This window comes from Hemiscyllium ocellatum, chromosome 24 (genome assembly GCF_020745735.1).
Source record: "Hemiscyllium ocellatum isolate sHemOce1 chromosome 24, sHemOce1.pat.X.cur, whole genome shotgun sequence".
Lineage (NCBI taxonomy): Eukaryota > Metazoa > Chordata > Chondrichthyes > Orectolobiformes > Hemiscylliidae > Hemiscyllium > Hemiscyllium ocellatum.
In genome coordinates, this window is record NC_083424.1 from 57,419,750 (window position 1) to 57,444,109 (window position 24,360).

Consider the following 24,360-nt stretch of genomic DNA (forward strand, 5'->3'; position numbering starts at 1 on the left):
CACCTCACACTTATCAGAGTTAAATGCCATCTGCCACTGGTCTGCCCATATGACTAACCCACCATCTGAAATTTTACTTAACAATCCTCCCACAATTTCATCTATATCATTTATGTATATAACAAACAATAAAAGTTCCAGTACTGATCTTTGTGGTACACAATTGGACGCAGGCCTCCAGTCACCTAAATAGTCTTCTACCACCACCCATTGTGTCCTGTTAGTAAACCAGTTTCTAATCCATTTCACCAGGTTTCCCTGAATTCCATGCACTTTAATCTTCTCTATCAGTCTCCCATTTGGGAACCTGTTAAAAGCTTTGCTAAAATCTATATAAACTACATCAATTGAACTTTCGTATCCACACACTTGATGATGTTTTTAAAAAATTCTCAAGAATTTATTAGGTATGACCTCCCCCTGACAAAGCCATGCTCACTATCCCTCATTAACGTTTGCTTTTGCGAGTGGGTATTAATTCGTTTGTTCTCCAGTAGCTTCCCTACCACCGATGTGAGACTCCTCGGTCTATAATTTCCTAGCTCATCTTTACCACCCCTCTTAAAAAGTGGAACCATATTAGTTGTCTGCCAGTCCTCTGGCACTTCCCTTGTGGCCAGAGAGGAATTAAAAATTTGTGTCAAAGCCCCTGCAATTTTCTGCCTTGCCTCCCACAGCAACCTGAGATGTAATTCATCTGGGATTTGTCTTTTTAAGCCTGATAAAGCCTCCAACATCTCCACCTTTCCCACATCAAACTGTACAAGTTTCTCACAATTCTTTTTCCTGAATTCCGTACCTACATTCTCCTTTTCCAGAGTGAAAAACTAAGACAAGTATTCATTCAAAACCCTCCCATATCCTGCAGCTTCACACACAGGTTGCCCCTTGGTCCTTAATGGGCCCTACTCGTTCATTGTTTAATTTCTTCCCTTTCACATATTTATAAATGTTTATATTTTATTTATATATCTTATATTTATTATAAGGTATTTATTAATATTGATTATATTTATACCCATTCAATTCCATGAGCTTCACCTCTTTATGCAGAATGAATCAAATGCCTTAAAAGCCTCTATACACATTCCCTTGTCCAACTCTTTAGTCATCTTTTCAAAAATCCATTCAGATTCATCGACATCTTTACAAATGCATGTGTTTTTTTCTAATAAGCTGAAAAGTTAAGGTGTTCAAACATTCTGGTCAACATTCTATACTTAATTATAGACTAACAATTTGCTGCCAACAGCTAATATGCCCACATAAGTGGTCTATAATTCTCGGAGATACCTCTGTCACCTTGCCTAAATAGCAAAATTATATGCACAAATACTTTTGATCTTATATTAGATTCTCCTACATGTACTCCAATCATTTTCACTGTAGCCTCTTAGTTCAAGTAGAATACTTTGCATTAGAGAAATTTATGAACAATAATGACTATGTTTCTTCCTCCTCAAATGGTAGTATTTTAAATCCAAAAATGGCATAAACCTGCATAGCATAAACGTTAAACACACGCCTAATATAATATATAAACAGATTCAAAGCCAGCGGTCATTCAAGCCTTCATTTCCCCATCACATACAGATCAGATTGTAAGTAAAGTATGTTTGAACACTTCCATGGTCAGAGCAGTAATTGAACAAGACATATTCTGGTTACATCATGTGGAATTTGTTCTGAACAAGTAGTTGTCACCTCAGAAGAAATAATATGCTTCAACTTTTTGGACAGTGAATTTTGATAAACATCTGCAGGATTGATTGGCATGTTAAACTGTTGTAGAAAAATGTGAATCTACAAAATTACAAACTTAGATTGATATGCCTGAACTCATCATTCTACTAACGAGGTTCCCATTTCAAACAAAATAAACGGTTTTACTGCGAGATCTCCATTGTCACCAAAGCTCACAACTTTACGGAAAAGTTCAAACAAACAGAATTTCATCTCCAATCTAAACTGCAGCTTCGTTATGACAACATATATAGTTCTTATGGCTAAAGAGATCAAAGAGTTTTGGGAGAAATTTGGAACAGGATACCAACTTGGATGATCAGCCATGATCATTTGAATGCTGGAGCAGGCTTAAAGAGCCAAATGACCTACTCCACTTCTATTGCTTACGTTTCTAAGAAACATCTACAATAAAAGTTTCACAACTTATCAAAAATTTACATTGCAATTTAATGGATTATCTTCAGACAAGACTAACACATGTTCACCTGTTACTTGCTCCATAATAGCTACTTTTACAGAGACAAGAGTCAGCCTCCCACATATCCGTTTCACTTATGCAGAGTACAGCATGTCCACAACTAAGCCGCAAATTCCTAGTTCATTGTCAAATGGTTCTGCTTTTGTGAATATGAAGAATGCAGTTGAGCTTCTTTCAGTTAGGTTGGACTTGATAAATCGGAGTACAACATGTCAACAGGTATATCAAATCCAACACAACTCAAAGAAGTTCCACTCCATTCTTCATATCCATAAAAACAGGACCATTTCACAATAAACTAGGAATTTGCAGCACAATATGCAATTGAGGAAATAGCTATATCGGGGAAATGGGCTGCAGACCACACACTAGACTGAAGAAACATCAAATCCACAGTGCTTCAAAACCATAGTGAATGGGAGAAGTCAGCTGGCAGCATCTGTGGAGAGAAATCAGTTTATGTTTTGGGTCAAGTGATCCTTGTTCAGAACTCAAGGGTCATTTGACCCAAAATGTTAATTCTGATTTCTCTCCACAGATGTTGCCAGACCTGCTGAGCTTTTTCCAACAATTTCTATTTCTTGTCTCTAATTTACAGGTTTGCAGTCCTTTTGGTTTTTATTCAACATTTTTCATCAGCTTGTTATTCCTTCAGATGATGGACTTCTAGATGGAAGGACTGACATATGAGGGGTGTCTGGATTGGTTAGTACTTTGTACACTGGAGTTTGGAAATGTGAGGGGGTAATCTCATGGAAACACATAAGATTCTGACAGCAGTGGACGCGATTAACATGGGAAGATAGTTCTCATTGGATGGGGTCTGGAACTAGAGGTTACAGACTAAGTTTATGAGGTAGAGCATTTAAGACTGAGGTGATTTCTTCATCCAGAGAGTGGTGAGCTTGTGGGATTCACTTCCGGAGAAAACAAAAATGGTTTCAAGCAAGAGTTAGATATAGTTCTTAGGGCTAAAGGGACCAAAGGGTATGGAGAGAAAACAGGAACAGGGTACTATTCCTTCTTTTCCATGGACAACATTGCAGGAAAGCAGCATCGGAGTATAGGTTTGGATGATCATGTTCAATGGCAGAGTGGGCTTGAGGGACTAAATGGCTTGGTCCTGCTCTTACATTCTATATTAAAGGTAACTGCTGTTTTCAAAGCAAATTTTACATCGCAAAATCATAATGTCATGTGTCTAAGATTATAATTATTTTTCTCCTTAAAGATGCTGACAAATCCAACATGTTCTGTGAACTTTAATTCTTTATTCAATCAAGAATTGTCCCTACAATCGTACAGAATTCCAAATTATACAGCAACCATAATCATCAAACAGCAGCCAAGAAACCCTGTGCACGCTCATCATCCTCATCTGTGTGCATTCTGATCAGGTTTCTATGTACAGTGCACAGTGTTCAGAGGTTCACACTTGAACAACTAAAATGAATGGAAACATTAAAACAGGATGTGATGGAATTTCCCCCACTTGCCTCGAAGAATGCCGCTCCAACAACACTCACAAAGCTCAAAACCATAAAGCAATCTGCCTGATTGGCAGCAGAGATTCATGAAGAATATAGTTAAAGTGTAAGAGCTGCCACATATGGCACAAGGTTTCTACACCCCCAGGCATCAAAGTTGGCATCTTGCTCATTAATTGGCTTGATTTGGACTTTCTGTCTCCACTTGGAAAGAGGTCTCATCTCCAAAAGGTGCCTTCAACAGCTCCAAACATTGTACAATCAAATGATCATGGCATGATCCTCACCTTCTGTCTCCCCCAGACAGTCATAGTGTGACTGCAGAAAACGATTAAGAGCAAGTGTGACTAGTAATTCAGGAATGGGTAGCATTCTACAGCCAATAAGCAAAGCAACCACAATACTATGGTCCACATGTATATCAACTATATAGGTAGAACCAAGGAAAGGGTTTTGATAAGGACGTAAATGGGTCTAAATTAAAATCCAGAACTATAAAGAAAATAATCGCCGAATCAGGACCTGAACCATAGACAAATATGGAGTAGATAAAATCAAGGAGCTAAGTGCATGGCTTAAAGATCGAAATGGTAGAAATGGGTTCAGATTCATGTGGTACTGGCACCAGTACTGTGGAAAATGTGAACTATACTGTTGGGTTGACTTTCCCCTGAACTATCTGGAACCAAAGTTCTGGCAAATTGTACAATCCAGAAAATCTCATCGTTCATGAGGGGAGATTTGCAAAGTTGAAGAGAAAACATAAGGCAATGCAGAATGTGTCAAAAAGGTCCAAATGCTGGACTACACCAGAAAATGTCAGAGTCTGCAAAAATGGTAAAACTAAAGGCTCTTTCTGTGAACATCTAGCTTGTGATTTGTTTATCTTAGAATAGTTTTGGTTTCAAATTTAAATTGTTAAACCCTGATTGAGAAATTGGTTAAACTGTGGAGTAAATGCAATTCACTTAAAAGATTGGTGTCATATCAACACAAGAAGTTAAAGGATAAGCTGATAAAATGGTAGTTGGGCTTACTTAGTTAAAGAACTGGAGACATGGTGTTTGTAGTTACTCCAGCAAAGGATATGGCATTTATGTAGTTTCCAAGAATTAAGGAAAAATGTCAAAGAATCCCTACAGTGTGGAAAGAGACCATTTGGCCCAACAAGTCCACAACAACCCTCCGAAGAGTAACCCACACAAACCCACTCCCCTACCCTATTATACCTGACTAATGCACCTAAACCACACATCCCTGAACATTATGGACAACTTAGCAGGGCCAATTCACCTAACCTGCACATCTTTGGATTGTGAGAGGAAACTGGAGCGCCCATAGGAAACCCACAACACAGGGAGAACAGTCGCCTGAGGTTGGAATCAAGCCCAGGTTCCTGGTGCTGTGAGGCAGCAGTACTAACCACTGAGCCACCGTGCTGCAGAGAGCTTCGGAATTTAAACAAAAATGGTGAGTAACTGGAACTATGCAGAGAAATGAGAGCGAATTCTGGACAGTGTGATATATCTTTTGAGTTGATGCCAGGAAATGTGAATGAATTTTCAAGATTTTATAAGATTACAGAATTATTGAAGATAAATAGAACTGAGTTTATAGCATAAATTTTCTAAGCTATAATGTTAATACTGCTTATTTGGTTGTAAATTGAAAAAAAAATAAACAAAATCTGTTTTCTTAAAAACAAAATCTTGCAATGCAATTCTGATAGTTAATTTCTCAGTGATCAAAATTCTTTAAATGTTAACAGTCTTTCACAGAATCCTAATAATGGGTTTGCAACACATTATAATCCTAATAAAGCATTTGCAACAAGGTGAACAAATTAATAGAACAAAGAGAAATAGTTATCACAGAGACATAGTTGTGACTAAGGCCAAGACATGAATATTTAAAGGCAGCTAATATTAGGAATGACAGGAGGAAAATGGCGGCACGGTGGCACAGTGGTTAGCACTGCTGTCTCACAGCACCAGAGACCCGGGTTCAATTCCCGACTCAGGCGACTGTCTGTGTGGAGTTTGCACATTCTCCCCGTGTCTGCGTGGGTTTCCTCCGGGTGCTCCGGTTTCCTCCCACTGTCCAAAGATGTGCGGGTCAGGTGAATTGGCCAAGCTAAATTGCCCGTAGTGTTAGGTAAGGGGTAAATGTAGGGGTATGGGTGGGTTGCGCTTCGGCGGGTCGGTGTGGACTTGTTGGGCCGAAGGGCCTGTTTCCACACTGTAAGTCTAATCTAATCTAAATGTGTGGAGCATAATGTGTGAAAATGTGAAGTTGTTCATTTTGGAAGGGAGAGCAAAAGGATATTCTTTCTTAAATAGAGAAACACTGCAGAAAGCTGCAACACAAAGGGACTTGGGGGAACTTGTGCAAAAAACACAGGAAGTTGGTAAAGTGTTGTAGCAGATAACCAAGAAGGCTAACAGAATATTGGTCTTTATTTCAAAGTCTTATTGCAATTGTACAAGGTGGCCGATGACACCGCATCTGGTGTACTGTGAGCAGTAGTTGTCCCCATATTTAAGCAAATATACTATTTCCTTAGAGGCCATTCAGAGAAGGTTCACAAGGATGATCCATGGTATGTAGGTTTGCCTGATGGGTAAAGGTTAAACAGGTTAGTACTCTCCTCATTGGAATTGAGAACAATGAGAGGTGATTTCATTGAAGAATATATGATTCTTAACGGCAGGGACAGGGTAAATTCTGAGAGGATGTTATTCCTCATGGGAGAGTCTAGGGTCAGAAGATATAGTCTCAAAAAAAATGCCAATTTAAGACTTAAGGTAGGAGGAATTTCTCCTCTCAGAGAGGTGAGTGTCTTTGGAACTCCTTGACTCAGAGTCCTTGTATCAATATATTTAAAGCGGAGATAGATAGATTCTTGATCAGTAGAGGGCCATCAAGTGATTTGGAGAAGAGGCAGGAAAGTGGATGAGAGGAAAGTTGGATCAACCATGATCCTATTGAACGGCAGAGCAGGCTCGAGAGTCTGAACAACCTATTCCTGTCCCTATTTCTCATAGCCTTATAAAAGCAAAGTAGAAAAGGATAAGGAACATAGGTATCTCTGGTAATAAAGGATAAGATTAGTACTAGAGTGAGAACTGAACTTGGGTTAAAGGATCAAGATGCAACGTCAGTCTGGATGGAAACAAGAAACAGTAAAGTTAAGTCAAAGTTGATTATCGAGCTCTTAACATTAATTCCACCACAGGACAGAATATACAGTGAAGAGTTGTGTAGGCAGGAACAATCACAACATAGCAGAATTTAACATGTAGTTTGAAAGGGAGATATTTGGTCCTAGAATGCACCCAAAGGGCCCTTTAAGCGTGGAGGTAATTAAAGTCCCCACCCTTGAGCCAGGTGGGCTCGTTAAAAGTCCTACCTTCTCTAGAGGCATGTCATAACATATCTGGACAAGTGATTACTAAGAAAATGCTTAGATATATAAAGGGGGAAAATCTGGAAGAGAATGGGTGAGAACTTTTAGACTAGTATTGTGGATGGTCTTTACTGGCTACAAGAGCATGGTGGTTATGTTATTGGACTGGAGAAAGTGAGGACAGTAGATGCTGGAGATCAGAGTCTAAAAGCTGGAAAAACACAAATCAGTCAGGCAGCACCTGAGGAGCAAGAGTGTCAACGTGTCAGGCATAAGCTCTTCATCATAACCTGATGGCTTCAACCAATGATCCTGAAAGATGAATTCAGATCCCACCAAAGAAGTTGGAAACTGTCATGCAGCTGTTAGTGGGGAGGGAGTAGTGTGTTGGCAATGTCACTGGACTAATAATCCAGAGCCCCAGGCTACTGTTCTGGGAATATAGGTTTGAATCCCATCATGGCAGATGGCGATATCTCAAATAAATTGGGCTTTCTTTTGAAAACAAATGCTGAGTTCTTGCCCTAGATTCTGGGTAGGAAAAGGTATAAATCGATGTTTATATTAAATTATAAATTTACAAATTCCACTTCGGGCACAGGAAAGGTGCCAAAGAGCAGGAGGACAGCCTTTGTGGTACCATTATTCAATGAGGGAGAATGGAACAACCCAGGAAACTACAGGCCAGTCAGTCCATCTTCAGTGGTGGGGTAAACTATTGGAAATAATTCTGAGGCACAGATTCACCTGCATTTGGACAGAGATTAATCAAGAACAGTCAGTATGATTTTGTTAAGGAGAGGCCATATCTGACCAACTTGATAACATTTTTGACGAGGTGACCAGGTGTGTAGATGAGGGCAATGTTTTTGATATAACCCATTTGAGAATCAGCAAGACATTTGATAAGGTCCCACGTGGAAAACTGATAGCAAAGGTTGCCCCACGAGATACAAGGATCTTTTGCAAATTGCATTTACAGTTGGTTCAGTGGCAGTGGCAGAGAATAATGGTTGAGGGGTGTTTTTCTGACTGGATGTCTGTATCCAATGGAGTCCCACATGGGTCAGCATTGGGGCCCTTTCTGTTTTGTGGTTTATACAAGTGATTTAGGCTTGAATGTATGAGGGTTCATCAGTAAGTTCACAGAGGATACAAAAATTAGTTGGGGTAAATAGTGAGGAGGATAACCTTACAGTACAAAAGGATATAGACAGACAGATCAAATGGGCTGATCAGGAGCAAATGGAATTCAGTTTGGATAAATGTGAGGCGATGCACTTGGGGCAGGACAAACATGGTAAAGCAATAAGTGATGAATGGTAGGACCCTGGAAAAAACTAAGGGGCAGGGACCTTCATGTGTATGTACACTGACCCCTTAAAGTATCAGAACAAGTGGATAAAAGACACATGGTATACTTGTCTTTGCTAATCAGGTGTAGAGTTTGAGTGAAGGGAGGTTAAGCTAGAACTGTATAAAATGTTGTTTAGGTCACAGCCAAAATATTGTATGCAGTTCTGGAATCCATATTATAGGTGGGATGTGATATCACTGTTGAGGGTGCAGAGGAGATTAACCAGGATGTTGCCTGATTTGGAGAGATTCAGGCAAGAAGAGAGATTGGACAGACTAGGGTTGGTTTCTTTAGAGTGGAGGAGATTGAGTGGGGACATGATTGAAATGTATAAAACTGAGAGGGGCATAAATAGACAGGAAGAAACTTTTCCCCATGCTGGAGGAGTCAAAGACTGGGGGTTTAGACTTAGGGTAACGGGCTTTAGAGATAAAGTGAATAACTATTTGTAAATCTGTTCATAGCGGGAATCGGCAACTCACTGTCTGTAAGGGTATTAGAGTCAGAAACCCTTATTACATTTAAAAGGTCTTCTGATGTACATTTACAATGCCAAGCCATACAAGTGTGATGATACTATGGCATTTAGAGGTGTATTTTGTCCTTATTTTTAGAGGTACTGACCTGTCTATTGAAACCCCATAAACAGCTTGTGAGGCCTTGGGTTTTTTATTAAAGGAGGAACACTGGAATGATGGAGCTGAGGGGAGACCTGATAGAAATCTACAAAATTATGAGAGGCATAGAAAGGGTAGGCATGGTGGCATAGTGGTTAACGCTGATGCCTCACAGCGCCAGTGACCTGGGTTCAATTCCTGCCTCAGGTGACTGACTGTGTGGAGTTTGCACGTTCTCCCCGTGTCTGCGTGGGTTTCCTCCGGGTGCTCCGGTTTCCTCCCACAGTCCAAAGATGTACAAGTCAGGTGAATTGGCCATGCTAAGTTGCCCGTAGTGTTAGGTAAGGGGTAAATGTAGGGGTATGGGTGGGTTGCGCTTCGGCAGGTCGGTGTGGACTTGTTGGGCCGAAGGGCCTGTTTCCACACTGTAAGTAATCTAATCTAATCTAAGATAGTCAGAGGCTTTTTCCCAACATTGACAATTCAATTACAAGGGGGCACAGGTTAAAGGTGAAAGGGGGGAATATTTAAAGGGAGATGTGCGAGGATGTTTTCCATGCAGAGAGTGGTAGGAGCTTGGAACGCACTGCCAGAAGAGGTGATGGAAGCAGGCATGTTGGTGACATTTAAGAGGCATCTGGATGGTTACAGGTATAGGGAGGGAATAGAGGAATACGGACTGAATAAGGGCAGAAGGTTGGTTTTTTAGTTTAGTTAGGACATGATGATGGGCACAGGCATGGAGGGTCGAAGGCCTTGTTCCTATGCTGTACTTCTCTTTGTCCATTGTAATAATAGAGGCACCCTGAATCAGGAGAACAAGCTCCCATAGAACCAGGATTTTTAGTTTTAGTCTTTCAGTAGCAGCAGCTGTTGGGGCCTGGAAGCTGGTTTGGATGCTGCAGTACATCTCTCCCTGCTATGATTTTATGATACGAAAATCGGTGGAGTTGTTGACAGTAAGGAAGGATGTGGCAGGTTACAGTGAGGTATAGATAAGCTGCAGAGCTGGGCTGAAAGGTGGCAAATGGAGTTCAATGTCGCTAAGTGTGAAGTGATTCACTTTGGTAAGAATAACAAGAAGATGGATTACTGGGCTAATGGTCGGATACTTGGTAGTGTGGATAAGCAGAGGGATCTTGGTGTCCATGTACACAGATCTCTGAAAGTTGCCACCCAGGTAAATAGTGCTGTGAAGAAGGCATATGGCGTACTAGCTTTTATTGGTACAGGAATTGAGTTCCGGAGTACTGAGGTCATGTTGCAGTTGCATAAGTCTCTGGTGCGGCCGCATCTGGAGTATGGTGTGCAGTTTTGGTCGCCATACTATAGGAAGGATGTGGAGGCACTGGAACAGGTGCAGAGGAGGTTTACCAGGATGTTGCCTGGTATGGTAGGAAGATCGTATGAAGGAAGGCAGAGGCACTTGGGGCTGTTCTCATTGGAGAAAAGAAGGTTTAGGGGTGACTTGATAGAGGTGTACAAGATGATTAGGGGTTTAGATAGGGCTGACCATAAGAACCTTTTTCCACGTATGGAGTCAACTATTACAAGGGGGCATAGCTTTAAATTAAGGGATGGTAGGTATAGGACAGACGTTAGGGGTAGATTCTTTACTCAGCGAGTCGTGAGTTCATGGAATGCCCTGCCAGTAGCAGTGGTGGACTCTCCCTCTTTATGGGCATTTAAACGGGCATTGGATAGGCATATGGAGGATAGTGGGCTAGTGTAGGTTAGGTGGGCTTGGATTGGCGTAACATCGAGGGCCAAAGGGCCTGTACTGCGCTGTATTTTTCTATGTTCTATGTTACTCTCTCTCTCTCTCTCTGAGCCTGCTCCACCATTCAAGATGATCATGGTCGATATTTTTGTGGACTCAACTTGACTTACCCGCCTGCTCACTATAAATTTTGATTCCTTTACTGTTCAAAATCTATCTTTGCCTTAAAAACATTCAATGGGGTAGCCTCAACTGCTTCACTGGGTAGGAAATTCCAGAGATTCACAACCCTTTGGGTGAAGAAGCTCCTCCTCAGCTCAGTCCTAAATGTGCTCCCCCTTATTCTGAGGCTATGCCCCATCTCCGCCCCATCCCGGTTCTAGTTTTACACACCAGGGGAAACAAATCTCCCTGCTTCTATCTTATCTATTCCCTTCATAATTTTACACGTTTCTATAAGATCCCTCCTCATTCTTCAAAATTCTAGGAAGTATAGTTCCCTTTCTAGGTGACATCCTCAGTGCTTGGGAGCCTCCTGTGAAGCGCTTCTGTGCTGATTCCTCCGGCATTTATAGTGGTTTGAATCTGCCGCTTCCGGTTGTCAGTTGCTGTCCGCTGCAGTGGCCGGTATATTGGGTCCAGGTCGATGTGTCTGTTGATAGAATTTGTGGATGAGTGCCATGCCTCTAGGGATTCCCTGGCTGTTCTCTGTTTGGCTTGCCCTATAATAGTGGTGTTGTCCCAATCGAATTCATGTTGTTTGTCATTTGATTGTATGGCTATTAAGGATAGCTGGTCGTGTCCTTTCATGGCTAGTTGGTGTTCATGGATGCGGGTTGTTAGCTGTCTTCCTGTTTGTCCTATGTAGTGTTTCGTGCAGTCCTTGCATGGGATTTTGTACACTACGTTGGTTTTGCTCATGCTGGGTATTAGGTCCTTTGTCCTGGTAAGTTGTTGTCCGAGAGTGGCTGTTGGTTTGTGTGCTGTTATGAGTCCTAGTGGTCCTAGTCTGGCTGTCAGTTCAGAAATGCTCCTGATGTATGGTAGTGTGGCCAGTCCTTTGGGTTGTGGCATGTCCTCATTTCGTTGTCTTTCCCTTAGGCATCTGTTGATGAAATTGCGCGGGTATCCGTTTTTGGTGAGTACCTTGTATAGGTGTTCTTCTTCCTCTTTTTATAGTTCTGGTGTGCTGCAGTGTGTTGTGGCCCTTTTGAATAATGTCCTGATGCAACTTCATTTGTGTGTGTTGGGGTGGTTGCTTTCATAGTTCAGGCCACTGTAGCAGACAGCAACTGACAACCGAAAGCGGCAGATTCAAACCACTATAAATGCTGGAGGAATCAGCACAGAAGCGCTTCACAGGAGGGTCCCAAGCACTGAGGATGTCACCTAGAAAGGGGACAAAACATTTGCAACAAAAACTCCCAGCTCGGCGAACAGAACCACAACAACGAGCACCCGAGCTACAAATCTTCTCACAAACTTTGAATAGTCCCAATCTATTCAACCTCTCCTAATACGCCAACCCTCTCAACTCTGGAATCAATCTAGTGAACCTCTTCTGCACCTCCTCCAGTGCCAGTACATATTTTCTCAAGTAAGAAGACCAAAATAATCCACAGTACTCCAAGTATGGTTCACCAACACCCTCTACAGTTGCAGCATAACATTCTTGTTTTTAAACTCCATCCCTCTAGAAATGAAGGACAATATTCAATTTGCTTTCTTAAGTACCTGCTGCACTTGTAAACCAACTTTTTGTGATTCATGCACAAAGACACCTAGGTCCCTCTGCATAGCAGCATGCTGTAATTTTTCACCTTTTAAATAATGGTCTATTTTGCTGTAATTCCTACCAAAATGGATAATCTCACATTTATCAAATTGTACTCCATCATCCAGTCTTGTTCACTCACTTCACCTATCTATGTCCCTTTGCAGACTTTAAGTGACCTCTGCACACTTTGCTCTATCTTAGTGTCATCTGTGAACCTTGACACACTACACTTGGTCCCCATCTCCAATTATGTAACTGTAAACAATAACAAAAGCAAATCAAATCAAAGCAAACTATATCATACCTGTTTATATCTTTTTGTACAACTAATTCAACTACTTTATTGTGAGTATTGTGCACACTAAGACACAAAACTTTAAGGCTTGTCCTTTTAAAATTTAGTCCTGTTTGCATTATTTTGCACTGTGGCCCTGGTTAATTCTTTCCCTTGAGTATTTTGCCCATCACTTTTCTTATTTCTCATTCTGCGTATTCTTGTTGCCTTTGTTTCTGTCTCCCTGTAGAGGCTCCCACACACACCTGCCATTTGAGTTTAAACCCTCCCAGCCATGTTAGCAGATACTCCTCGCAAGGCATCAGTCCGAATCCTGTTCAGGTGCAACCCGCCCAGCTTGTGCTGATGCCACCTCACCCGGAATTGGCCAAAGAATCTGAAATCTCCCCCATTGTACCATCTTTCCAGCTACATATTCACCTGATATTTCCTACTACTTTTACTCTTGACTAGCACATGGCATTGATAGCAATCTTGAGATCACTAAGTTTGAGGTTCTACATTTTAACTTGCATCCTAATTCCTTTTAGGACCATATCCATTTCTTTTTCCTTTGTTGGTGGTACCAAAGATGTTTTACCTATGTTGTTGCTTGGAAGGTGGGGAAACTCCAGCCTCTCAGATTGCCTTGATCCACTACAATTCACCTACCATCACAATAAGTCCGTGGCAGATGCCATCTCGCTGGTCCTACACTCATTCTTGTACATCTGAATAACAAGGAAACCTACAAGTGACTTCTATTTATTGATTTTAGCTCTGCCTTCAATACCATAATTCCAACAAAACCTATCTCCAAACTCTGAGACCAACGACTGTGCTCCCCCCGCTGCAACTAGCTCCTTGACTTAATGACCGGCAGACCAGAATCAGTTAGAATAGGCAATAACACCTACTGAATTGAATTGAATTGATTGTCACGTGTACTGAGGCACAGTGAAAAGCTTTGTCTTGCAAGCAATACAGGCAGATCACAGAGTTAAGTAGCATAGGCAAGTCAATAATAGATAAACAGTGGCAAAAACAAAAGCACAGGTACAGGCGAACGTTAATAGTTTGAGAGTCCATTCAGTAGTCCAACAACAGTGGGTAGAAACTGTTTCGAAACCAGCTGGTGCGTGTTCAGGCTTCTGTACCTTCTCCCCGATGGTACAGATTGTAGATGGTGGGATGGATCTTTGAAAATGCTGGTGGCATTTTATTGACAACGGGCCTGGTAGATGGATTCTACAGATGGGTGGTTGGCCTTTGTGATTGTCCTGGCCGAGTTCACCACTCTCTGTAATCATATATGATCTTGAATGGTACAGTTGCCGTACCAGATAGTGATACATCTAGACAAACCTATAAAAGTTGGCAAGAGTATTTGCCGTCATGCCAAATTTCCTCAGCTGCCTGAGGAAGAAGAGATGTTGTTGGGCCTTTGCAACCAGTGCGTCCATATTAAGAGTCCAAGAAAGCGTGTTGTGGATGACCATTCCCAGGAGCTTGACAATCTCCACTCTTCACAATAATCCTCAACACCAGTGCCCCGGAAGGCTGTGTACTCAGCCTCTTACTATACTCCTTATACATTTACTACTGTATGGCCAAACAATGCTGTAACTCCATTTATAAATTGATGATGACACCACCACCAACAATGACAAGACAGAGTATACGTAAACAATAGAGTACTTAGTGGCATGTATAAAGACAACAATCTCTCCCTTAATATCAGCAAAATGAAGGAGCTGGTCATCAACTTCAGGAATCCGACTGCCTGTATCAATATGCTGAGGTGGTGGTGGTTGAGAGCTTCAACTTCCTAAGATAAATATCCATCCACAGTCTACAGTGAAGAAAGCCCACCAATGCCTTTACTTCCTCAGAAGGCTAAGGAGATTCAGCATGCCCACAATGACACTTAGCAATTTTTATAGATGCACCACAGAAAGCATCCTATATGGATACATCACAGTTTGGTATGACAACTGCTCTGCCCAAGGCCACAAGAAATTATGAAGAGTTGTGCAGCTTAGTCCATCACGAAAACCAGCCTTCCTTCCAGTGATTCAGTCTACACTTCATACTGCCTTCGGAAAGCAGCCAACATAATCAAAGACCCCTCCCACCCCTGTCATATTCTCTTCCACCCTTTTCTATTGGGCAGAAGATTCACAAGTTTAAAACGTGTTAACAAATTCAAGAACAGTTTCTTCCCTGCTGTTATCAGACTTTTGAACGGGCTTCTCATATATTAGAGTTGATTTTCTCTGCACTTTCTCTTTGGGTGTAATACCGTATTCTGCATTTTGTTCGATTACTCTGTTGTACTTATGTAAAGTATAATTTGTCTGGTTAACACACAAAACAGTACTTTTCACTGTTTCTTGGTACATGTTACAACAATAAATCAAGCCAAATTAAATCACTTATGATTCAATGGGTGCCCTACCGCCATCCAACTAAAGCCCTTACGTCGGGAATTAAAGACTATCTGATGGTTTCAGTGCACCACTGTTGACATTTTATCCGGGTCAGTGGTGGGGGGGGCAACTGAATATAAAAAAGCCATGCAGCTTTTTCTGTTTAGGCAAGGAGTAAGGACTTTTGTGGGATGCCTGTATCATTGGCGACAACCTTTTCCCTCTTAAAGAATAGGTTACCTTTACAGCTTCCCACTAGGCTCTTGAACCCGGTTTCCTAAGCCTTCCCCTCTCTCAGATTTACCCTGGGACTTTTTTTTTGTTGTGGAGCTGCTCGTAGTTGTCTGTGCTTTCACTGGTGGGAATCCAGAACTGCCAGCAGATCATACTTGTCAACATCTCTCTAAGACAATGCTTTTTTCTGAGATCGTCATGCCTTAAAACAATTATGCAGAATCATAGACAGGCAGCTCACCAAATTTTCAATCAGAGTGGGAACTGTGTCAAAGGCAGCCCTGAGTTTCCAGTCAATCTAATAGTTCTAAAGATGACTCGCAAAACAAGTTGAGTGAAGGACCTACCTGAATCTGTCCTTTCCCCATGATTTTATCAGTAATTTCAGCATCTTCTTTGGTGAGTTTTGTTTTGTTGTAGCATTTTTCATAGCATAAAATTCGTAGTGTTTGAGACCCTTCCAGTTCTATTTCAAATTCCTGTAAAAGAAGTGAGACTGTTAAAGCAGAAATAAAATGAATGAGTGAGAGAAGAGGGTGAGAGAGAGGGAGCAAGAGAGACAGTGTGTGTGCATGCGCATGCATAGTTGCTGCTACTTTCTTACTCTGCAATTAAATGTAATATATTATACTCACCATAAATATTGTTTGTGTCCCTGTGGAAACATGAATTAGTTCCTTGCCAGATCATGGGTGCCATGGTGACATGTCTGATAGGGAGCACCCATAGCAAAAATTCATATCAAACGTGCACACTTTGCAAACAACGATGAATCTATGAATCTTCTACACAAAACAGGCAAGGCCTTATACTAACCAAAATGGTTCATAGACCATAATTGAACTCAGTATTCCAAAAGTGGCCTAACCAATATCCTGTACGGCCACAATATGACTCCCCAATTCCTGTACACATGCACTGACCAATAAAGGTAAGTGTACCAAACGCCTTCTTCACCACTCTGTCCATCTGCGACTCCACTTTCAAGGAACTATGAACTGTCCACACTCCCCAGGACTTTATCATTAAGTGTATATGTCTCGCCCTGATTTGCCCAATCAAAATGTAGCACCTCATATTTGCCTAAATTAAAATCCACCTATGCCACTCCTTGGTCCATCTGAGAAGGGCTTATGCCTGAAACGTCAATTCTCCTGTTCCTTTGATGCTGCCTGACCTGCTGCGGTTTTCCAGCAACACATTTTTAAGCTACCATCTGATCAAGGCCCTGTTGTACTCTGAGGTAACCACTGCACCACTGATTTTGGTGTCATCTGCAAATTTACTAACCAGACCTCCTATATTCATATCCAAATCATTTATGACATAGTGCAGTGGACCCAGCACCAAACCGATGGTCACAGACCTCCAGGCCAAAAAGCAACCCTCCAACACCACCCTCTGATTTCTACCTTCTAGGCAATTTTGTATCCAAATGGCTCGTCCTCCCTGTATTTCACGTGAAAGTGATCTAATCTTGCTTCGAGGCAGCTCTTTCCATACGTGAACTACTTGCTACATGATTATTTTTTTCTCACACCACTCTTACTTCATTTGCAAATTGATTTAAATTTATGCCCTTTTGTGCTTGTCCCTTTTATGAGTGGGTGTAGTTTCTCCTTATCTACAATATCCAGCCTACTCATGACTTTAAAAACGCCTATCAAATCACTTTCCAGCCTTCTTCTCTCTCTCAACTTCTTCAATCCACCCTCCTAAATGAAGATTCTTACTCCTGGGATCATGCTTGTAAATTACTTCTGCACTCCAATGCATTCACATCTATTCTATAACATATTGCTCACATTGTCCACAATACTTCAGCTGAGGGCTGGCAAGTTCAACATCGCCTCCTTGCTCTTGTACTCCATGCTTTTATTAATAAAGCTGAGGGTACTATGTGCTTTATTAACTGTTCTCGCCACCTGTCTTGCCACCTTCAATGATCTGTGCACATATACGCCCAAGTACCTCTACTCCTGCACCCAATTTAGATTTGGACCCCAACATCTGTCAATGTTTTTCCTGTCATTGTATATCATCTCCCACTTCTCTGCATGAACCTCATCTGCCACCCATCTGCCCACAACATCAGCTGTTGGTGTACTTTTGGAAGTCCACATCATCCTCTCACAGTGTATAATTCTTCCATGTTAGCGAGTCTTTGAGAAGATGTAGGCTTGCTCGCTGAGCTAGAAGGTTCGTTTTCAGATGTTTTGTCACCATACTAGGTAACATCATCAGTGAGCCTGCGGATGAAGCACTGGTGGCATGGCCCGCTTTCTATTTATGTGTTTATAAATGCACAAGTAGAAAGCGGGTCATGACACCAGTGCTTCACCCGGAGACTCTCTGCTGATGTTACTTAGTATGGTGATGAAAAGTCTGAAAATAAATCTTCTAGCTCAGCAAGCAAACCTACATCCAATTATTTTAATGCATTAATATATATCAGGAAAAGCAGAAGTCCTAATACTGGCAACTACAAATCTTCCCTCAGCTTGAAAATTATTTATTGACCCTTCCTCTCCATTTCCTATCACTCAGCTAATTTTGTACCCATGTTACTCTTATCTCTTTTATACAATGATTTCTAACTTTCCACACAAGTCTATTGAGGCACTGCATCAAATGTCTTCTGGAAATCTATGTATACCCGCATTGGGCCTTTCTGTTGCCTCTTCAGAAAAAAACCCAACATGTTAATTAAACATGGTTTCCCCTTTAGAAATGGACCCTGACTCTGCCTAAGCAACCAACCTTTTTCTGTGTGACTACTAATTCTACCTCAAATGACTGTAGAAGGCTCCCTACCATCAAAGTTATACTGATGGGTCTGTAATTGATAGGATTATCTTTACAAACTTTCTTGAGTTAGACTATAATGTTTGTAAATATACAATCTTCTGTTGCTTCCCCCGAGTCCAGCGAAGATTACAGATGATCAAAAAATAACATGAAATATTGAAAAACATCAAAGAGCGGTAAGAGGTCTTTCAACACTTAGACTCACACAATTTAAGAGATCTGGAGAGAGAGCCTGAAAACAGACACTGCTGCATCAAGAAAGTAAAAAGATTGTTTTGTACTCGCCACCCTGCAAAATGCTAGGGGGGGGGGAGGGGGGGAAATTCTCTGTTGTAAGAGATGCGACTTGTATTGAAAGATTTAAGAATCATGGAGTCACACAGTGTGTTGCAGTTGGAGGTCAGTTTGAGAATACACAGATGATTGCACAGGAAAAAGCTGCTTGTTGAAAAGCCAGGAAATGTTTCTGACTTAAAATACAAAACTGGTAAGAACATGGCATAATACATTAACATTGTGAAAAGCATTTTCATTTGTTTCAATTAAGGGGGAAGTGTATTTTCTGTGGTTTTATATATTTATTACTTATCGAGTAGTACTCAGTCTATGTTGATTTTGCTTTGTTGTTTGTTACAGTAAAAGTCTTAAAATGTAAAATCTTCACAGAATCACAAAATTACAACAAGCAGGAGGCAACTCAGCTCAGTTTCACACTGGTTCCTCAAATGAGCATTTCATGTAATGCCATTCTCTGTTCTTTTGTTTTGTGATTCTTTTCTTTAGTCACTGGAAAATGTATATTGGGCTCAACAGAAATCGTAGTAAACGTCAAATAGCATCAAAATATTCAAAGTAATTCATAAAATACTGCATACGCTCTTTTGTTAAAGTTCATTTTAACATTGTGTGTATAATGAAAAATACTCTTAGAAGTCCTGAAAACATTCAAACAGCAAACCTGAAAAGATGTACTTTAAATTCTGCCTTCTTCACCCTGCATTCTCTCCTTACCAAAATATGGTCTTATTAGTCAAAAATCACTACCTTCTTTCAATTCCCGCAATTTTCAGAAAGTCCTGGCAGCCTCTTCCACCCACTCTTAGAAATCTGATCACCGACGGTGGGACAATGATCAGTAACAAGGATGCTGGTTTATTTTAACCCTTCATTGCCAAGGTGGAGACAATACAATTGTAGAGATTTGATGATTGAGAACTACCTCCATTAAACAGACCAAGGTATGATTCTGATACCTGACAGTTTTTCTAAACTGTCCATTAGAGATCCTCTGAGTCATCAGATCTACTAATGCACTGAATTAGAGTCTTAACATATAGAATTAGTTCAGTAACTGATGGTTCAAGTCTCCAGGAAACATACAAGATGTTTCCTCACAGAGCGGGAGGGAAAATTCAGAAGGTGAATGACCCAATTCACAATCAAGCATTTGGTTGCAGTTGCAAAACACTATCAGAGATTAAGTTATCAGACTGTCTTCCAACCTGGAAAATTGTGTTAAACTGCATACATGCAACTGCTTTCAAATGGTAGAGTTAGTCAATATGGTCCACTACATACCAGACCAAAACTCACCTCATTCCAGTTTGGTTCCATTGTGTCCCTGTAGACTCTTGTCTTAGCTTTGTTAACAAAGTAGCCAAATGAATCTACTTCTAATGTACAGTACAAATCTGTTCAAAAATAAGGGAAACAAATGTATGGATAATAACCAGGAGACATTTGGATAAGAATTTCCATTTGTGCAAAAACAATTACAAACACACAAAGAGAAGAAAACAAATCAGACCCACCATCTCTCACTGTATTCATTTTAAATGATAATACACTGCACCAGCTCTCCTAGTTGTCAAACAGTGAATTCTAGAGGTTACAAGGAGGAGAATAAAAACCTGCCACTAAGTTCAGGAGAACCTCAGGAATTTGCTTCTCAATTCCTTGTCCATAATATATTGTGACTACAATTAACTAAATCAATTTCTCTCTCCACCATATATCCCATGTATCTAAAGCCAGAACAACAGAGGGCTGTTCAGGATTAGAATAGACTTACGTTTTTTCAAAGAAGCACTCTTAAAAGTTGGAAAATACCACATTTAGTCTCTATTATCCTCTAGCCCACGCTGCCAAAGTTTGACATTCCTTTAAAAGTTATAATATTGCCTCCTATTGTTCTCGTTTTGGTATATTATCCATGCACTCAGCACACGAAGAAGTTAAATGTTAACTGAGCATTAAATTTTCCTCCCTTAAATGTGGATCCAGGTTGCATTAATGCCGCATTTGTGAACTAATTCGACAAGGTTGTTGAATTTTTATTCTAACCAAAACATCTCCAGAGCCACAAAATCTTTCCTCATACCAGGGTTATTTCAATATCATTTATCAGCTCACCTGTATTTCTTTATAAATTCTCCAAAACCAGGATGTAGTTTCCTTTATAAAAGTCTTGATCAACAATGATTAATGCTTGACAAATGTACAAGGACACAGATTATTTCAGAAAAGACAAATTGGAAGGGATGTGTATTCTGTCCTTGATGTTAAAGGAAATTGAAAGCATCCTGTTTTGGACATCCTACAAACAACATTACATTACCACTGATACTCAGCTCCCTCCCCTTGCCTCACTCTACCGCTTTCAAGCTGAGCTAGCCCACTTAGAGTCATAGAGATGTACAGCATAGAAACAGACCCTTCGGTCTAACTTGTCTATGTCAACTAGATCTCCAAAATTAATCTAGTCCCATTTGGCATCACTTGGCCCATATCCCCGTAAACCCTTCCTATTCATATAGACATCCAGACGTCTTTTAAATAGTATAATTGTGTCAGCCTCCACCCTTCTTCTGGCATCTTATTTCATACGCGTACTACCCTCTGCGTGAAAACGTTGCCCTTTAGGTCCTTTTTAAATTTTTCACCTCTCACCGTAAACCCCTAGTTCTAGACTCCCCCACCCCAGGGAAAAGACCTAATCTATTTAGCATATCCATGCCCCTCATGATTTTATAAACCTCTAAGGTCACCCTTCACACTCTGATGTTCCAGGGAAAACAGCCCCAGCCTATTCAGCCTCTCCCCATAGCTCAAATCTTCCAACCCTGGTGACATCCTTGTAAATCTTTTCTGAACCCTTTCAAGTTTCACAACATCATTCCAATAGGAGGGAGACCAGAATTGCACACAATATTCCAAAAGTGGCCTAACAAATGTCCTGCACAGCTGCAACATGACCTTCCAATTTTGGTATCATCTGTAAACTTACTAAGTATGCCTCCTATGCTGACATCCAAATCATTTATATTCCTGATAAAAAGCAGTGGACCCAGCATCTATCCTTGAGACACACCTCTGGTCACAGGCTTCCAGTCCAACAGACAACCCTCCATCACTACCTTCTGTATCATATCTTCAAGCCAGTTCAGTATTTGTATGGCTAGTTCTCCCTGTATTCCATGTGGCATAACCTTGCTAACTAGTCTACCACGAGGAACTTTATTGAACGCCTTACTGAAGTCCATTTAGATCACATCCACTGCTCTCCCTACATCAAACCTCTCTGTTATTTCTTCAAAAAACTCAATCAAGTTCATGAGACATGATTTCCCATGCACAAAGCCATACTGACTATCCTTAATCAATCCCTGCCATTCCAAATACACATAAATCCTGTCCCTCAGGATTTCCTCCAAGAACTTTCCCTCCACCACTGATGTCAGGATCATCGGTCAATAGTTCTCCGGTTTTCCTTATCAATGTTCTTAAATAGTGGCAAAACGTTAGCCAACCTTCAGTATTCCTGCACCTCACCGGTGACTATCAGTCAGACAAATATCTCAGCAAGGGGCCCACCAATGCGTCCCTAGCTTCCCACAGAGTTCTAGGATACAGCAAATAAGGTCCTGGAGATTTATCCACGTTTATGCGTTTCAAGGCATCCAGCACCACCTCCTCTGTAACATGGACATTTCTCAAGATGTCAACTTCTGTTTCCCCACATTCTGTATCTTTCATGTCCTTCTCCACAGTAAACACTGATGCAAAATATTCATTTAGTATCTCCTGCAGTTCCACAAATAGCTGCCTTGCTGATCTTTTTGGGGCCGCATTCTCTCGCTAGTTACCCTTTTATTCTTAATGTATTTATAAAATCCTTTTGGATTCTCCTTAACCCTATTTGCCAAAGCTATCTCATGACCCCTTTTTGCCCTCCTGATTTCCCTTTCATGTATACTCTTACTGCCTTAATGCTCTTTTAAGGATTCAGTCGATCTCTGCTGTCTATTCCTGACCTGTGTTTCCTTTTTTTTCTTGACCAAAACCTCAATTTCTCTAGTCATCCAGCATTCCCTACATCTACCAGCCTTGCCTTTCACCCTAACAGGAACATCCTGTCTGTGGACTCTCATTTTTGAAGGCTTCCCATTTTCCAACACCCCTAATCAACTTTTGAAAGTTCTTGCTAATACTGTCAAAATTAGCCTTTCTACAATTTCGAACTTCAATTTTTAGATCTGGTCTATCCTTTTCCATCACTATTTTAAAACTGATTGAATTATGGTTGCTGGCCCCAAAATGCTCCACCACTGACATCTCAGTCACTCGCCCTGCCTTATTCTCAAGAGGAAGTCAAGTTTTGCACCTTCTCCAGTAGGTACATCCACATACCGAATGAGGAAAATTTTCTTGTACACACTTAACAAATTTCTCTCCATCTAAACCACTAACACTATGGTAGTCCTGGTCTATGTTTGGAAAGTTAAAAATCCCCTACCATAACCACCCTATTCTTCTGATTGGGGGGGGGGGGGTTTCGATATCCAAATCACTTATGACATCCTTTTCTTATTTCTCTGTTCCATCCAAATAACTTCCCTGGATATATTTCCAGGAATATATTCCTTAAGTACAGCCGTAATCAAAAACTCTAGTCAAAAACGCCCCCACCACCACCCAACAACTTCTATTGTTCCTGTAGCATTTGTATCCTGGAACATTACACTACCAGTATTGTCCATCCCTGAGCCACATCTTTGTAAGTGCTATGATATCCCAGTCCCATGTTCCTAACCATGCCCTGAGTTCATCTTCCTTCCCTGTTAGGCCTCTTGGATTGAAGTAAATGCGGTTTATCAGTCCTACCTCGTTCTCTGCATTGTTCCTGACTGGTTGACTTGCTCCTTTTCCCACTGTACCAGTCTCAGACTGATCTCTTTCCTCACTATCTCACCCACACCACCTTACTAGTTTAAATCCTCCTGAGCAGCTCCAGCAAATGTCCCTGCCAGTACATTAGCTCTCTTCCAATTCACGTGCAATGCATCCTTCTTATACTAGTCAAATATACCCCAGAAGAGATTCCAATAATCCAAAAATGTGAACTTTTCTCCCCTGCATCAGCTCCTCAGCCATACATTCATCTACTCTATCCTCCTAGTCATACCCTCACTAACCCATAGCACTGGAAGTAATCCAAATATTACTACCCTCAAGGATCTCCTTTTTAAATTCCTGCCTAACTTTCTATATTCTCCCTTCAGAATCTCATCCTTTTCCCTTTCTATGTTATAAGTTCCAATGTATACAACAACCTCCTGCTGGTTCCCCTCCCCTTTTTGAGAATATACTGCACTCTGTCCAAGATAAAATTGGAGGTGTAAAGCACAGTGAAGAGGGTTTCCTCAGATTACAACAGGATCTGGACCAGATGGGCCAATGGTCTGAGAAGTGGCAGATGGAGTTTAATTCAGATAAATGCGAAATGCTGCATTTTGGGAAAGCAAATCAGGGCAGGACTTATACACTTAACGGTAAGGTCCTAGGGAGTGTTGCTGGAGTGCAGGTTCAAAGCTCCTTGAAAGTGGAGTTGCAGGTAGATAGGATAGTGAAGGTGGCGTTTAGTATGCTTTCCTTTATTAGTCAGAGTATTGAGTACAGGAATTGGGAGGTTATGTTGCAGTTGTACAGGACAATGGTTATGCCACTGTTGGAATATTACGTGCAATT

At 41.0% G+C, this 24,360-nt stretch overlaps 1 protein-coding gene across 3 annotated transcripts in view; it reads right to left on the minus strand.

The window, feature by feature from the left end:
• The window catches only part of LOC132827226 (breakpoint cluster region protein-like), a 462,558-nt gene that overhangs the window by 95,105 nt on the left and 343,093 nt on the right, over window positions 1–24,360 (minus strand). For all 3 annotated transcript variants that reach the window (XM_060843849.1, XM_060843847.1, XM_060843850.1), the window contains exons 15-16: window positions 19,927–20,024; window positions 15,873–16,004 (exon numbers count right to left, since the gene is read on the minus strand). In XM_060843849.1, coding sequence (XP_060699832.1) covers window positions 15,873–16,004; window positions 19,927–20,024 — 230 coding nt within the window. The remainder of the gene's footprint in view (window positions 1–15,872; window positions 16,005–19,926; window positions 20,025–24,360) is intronic.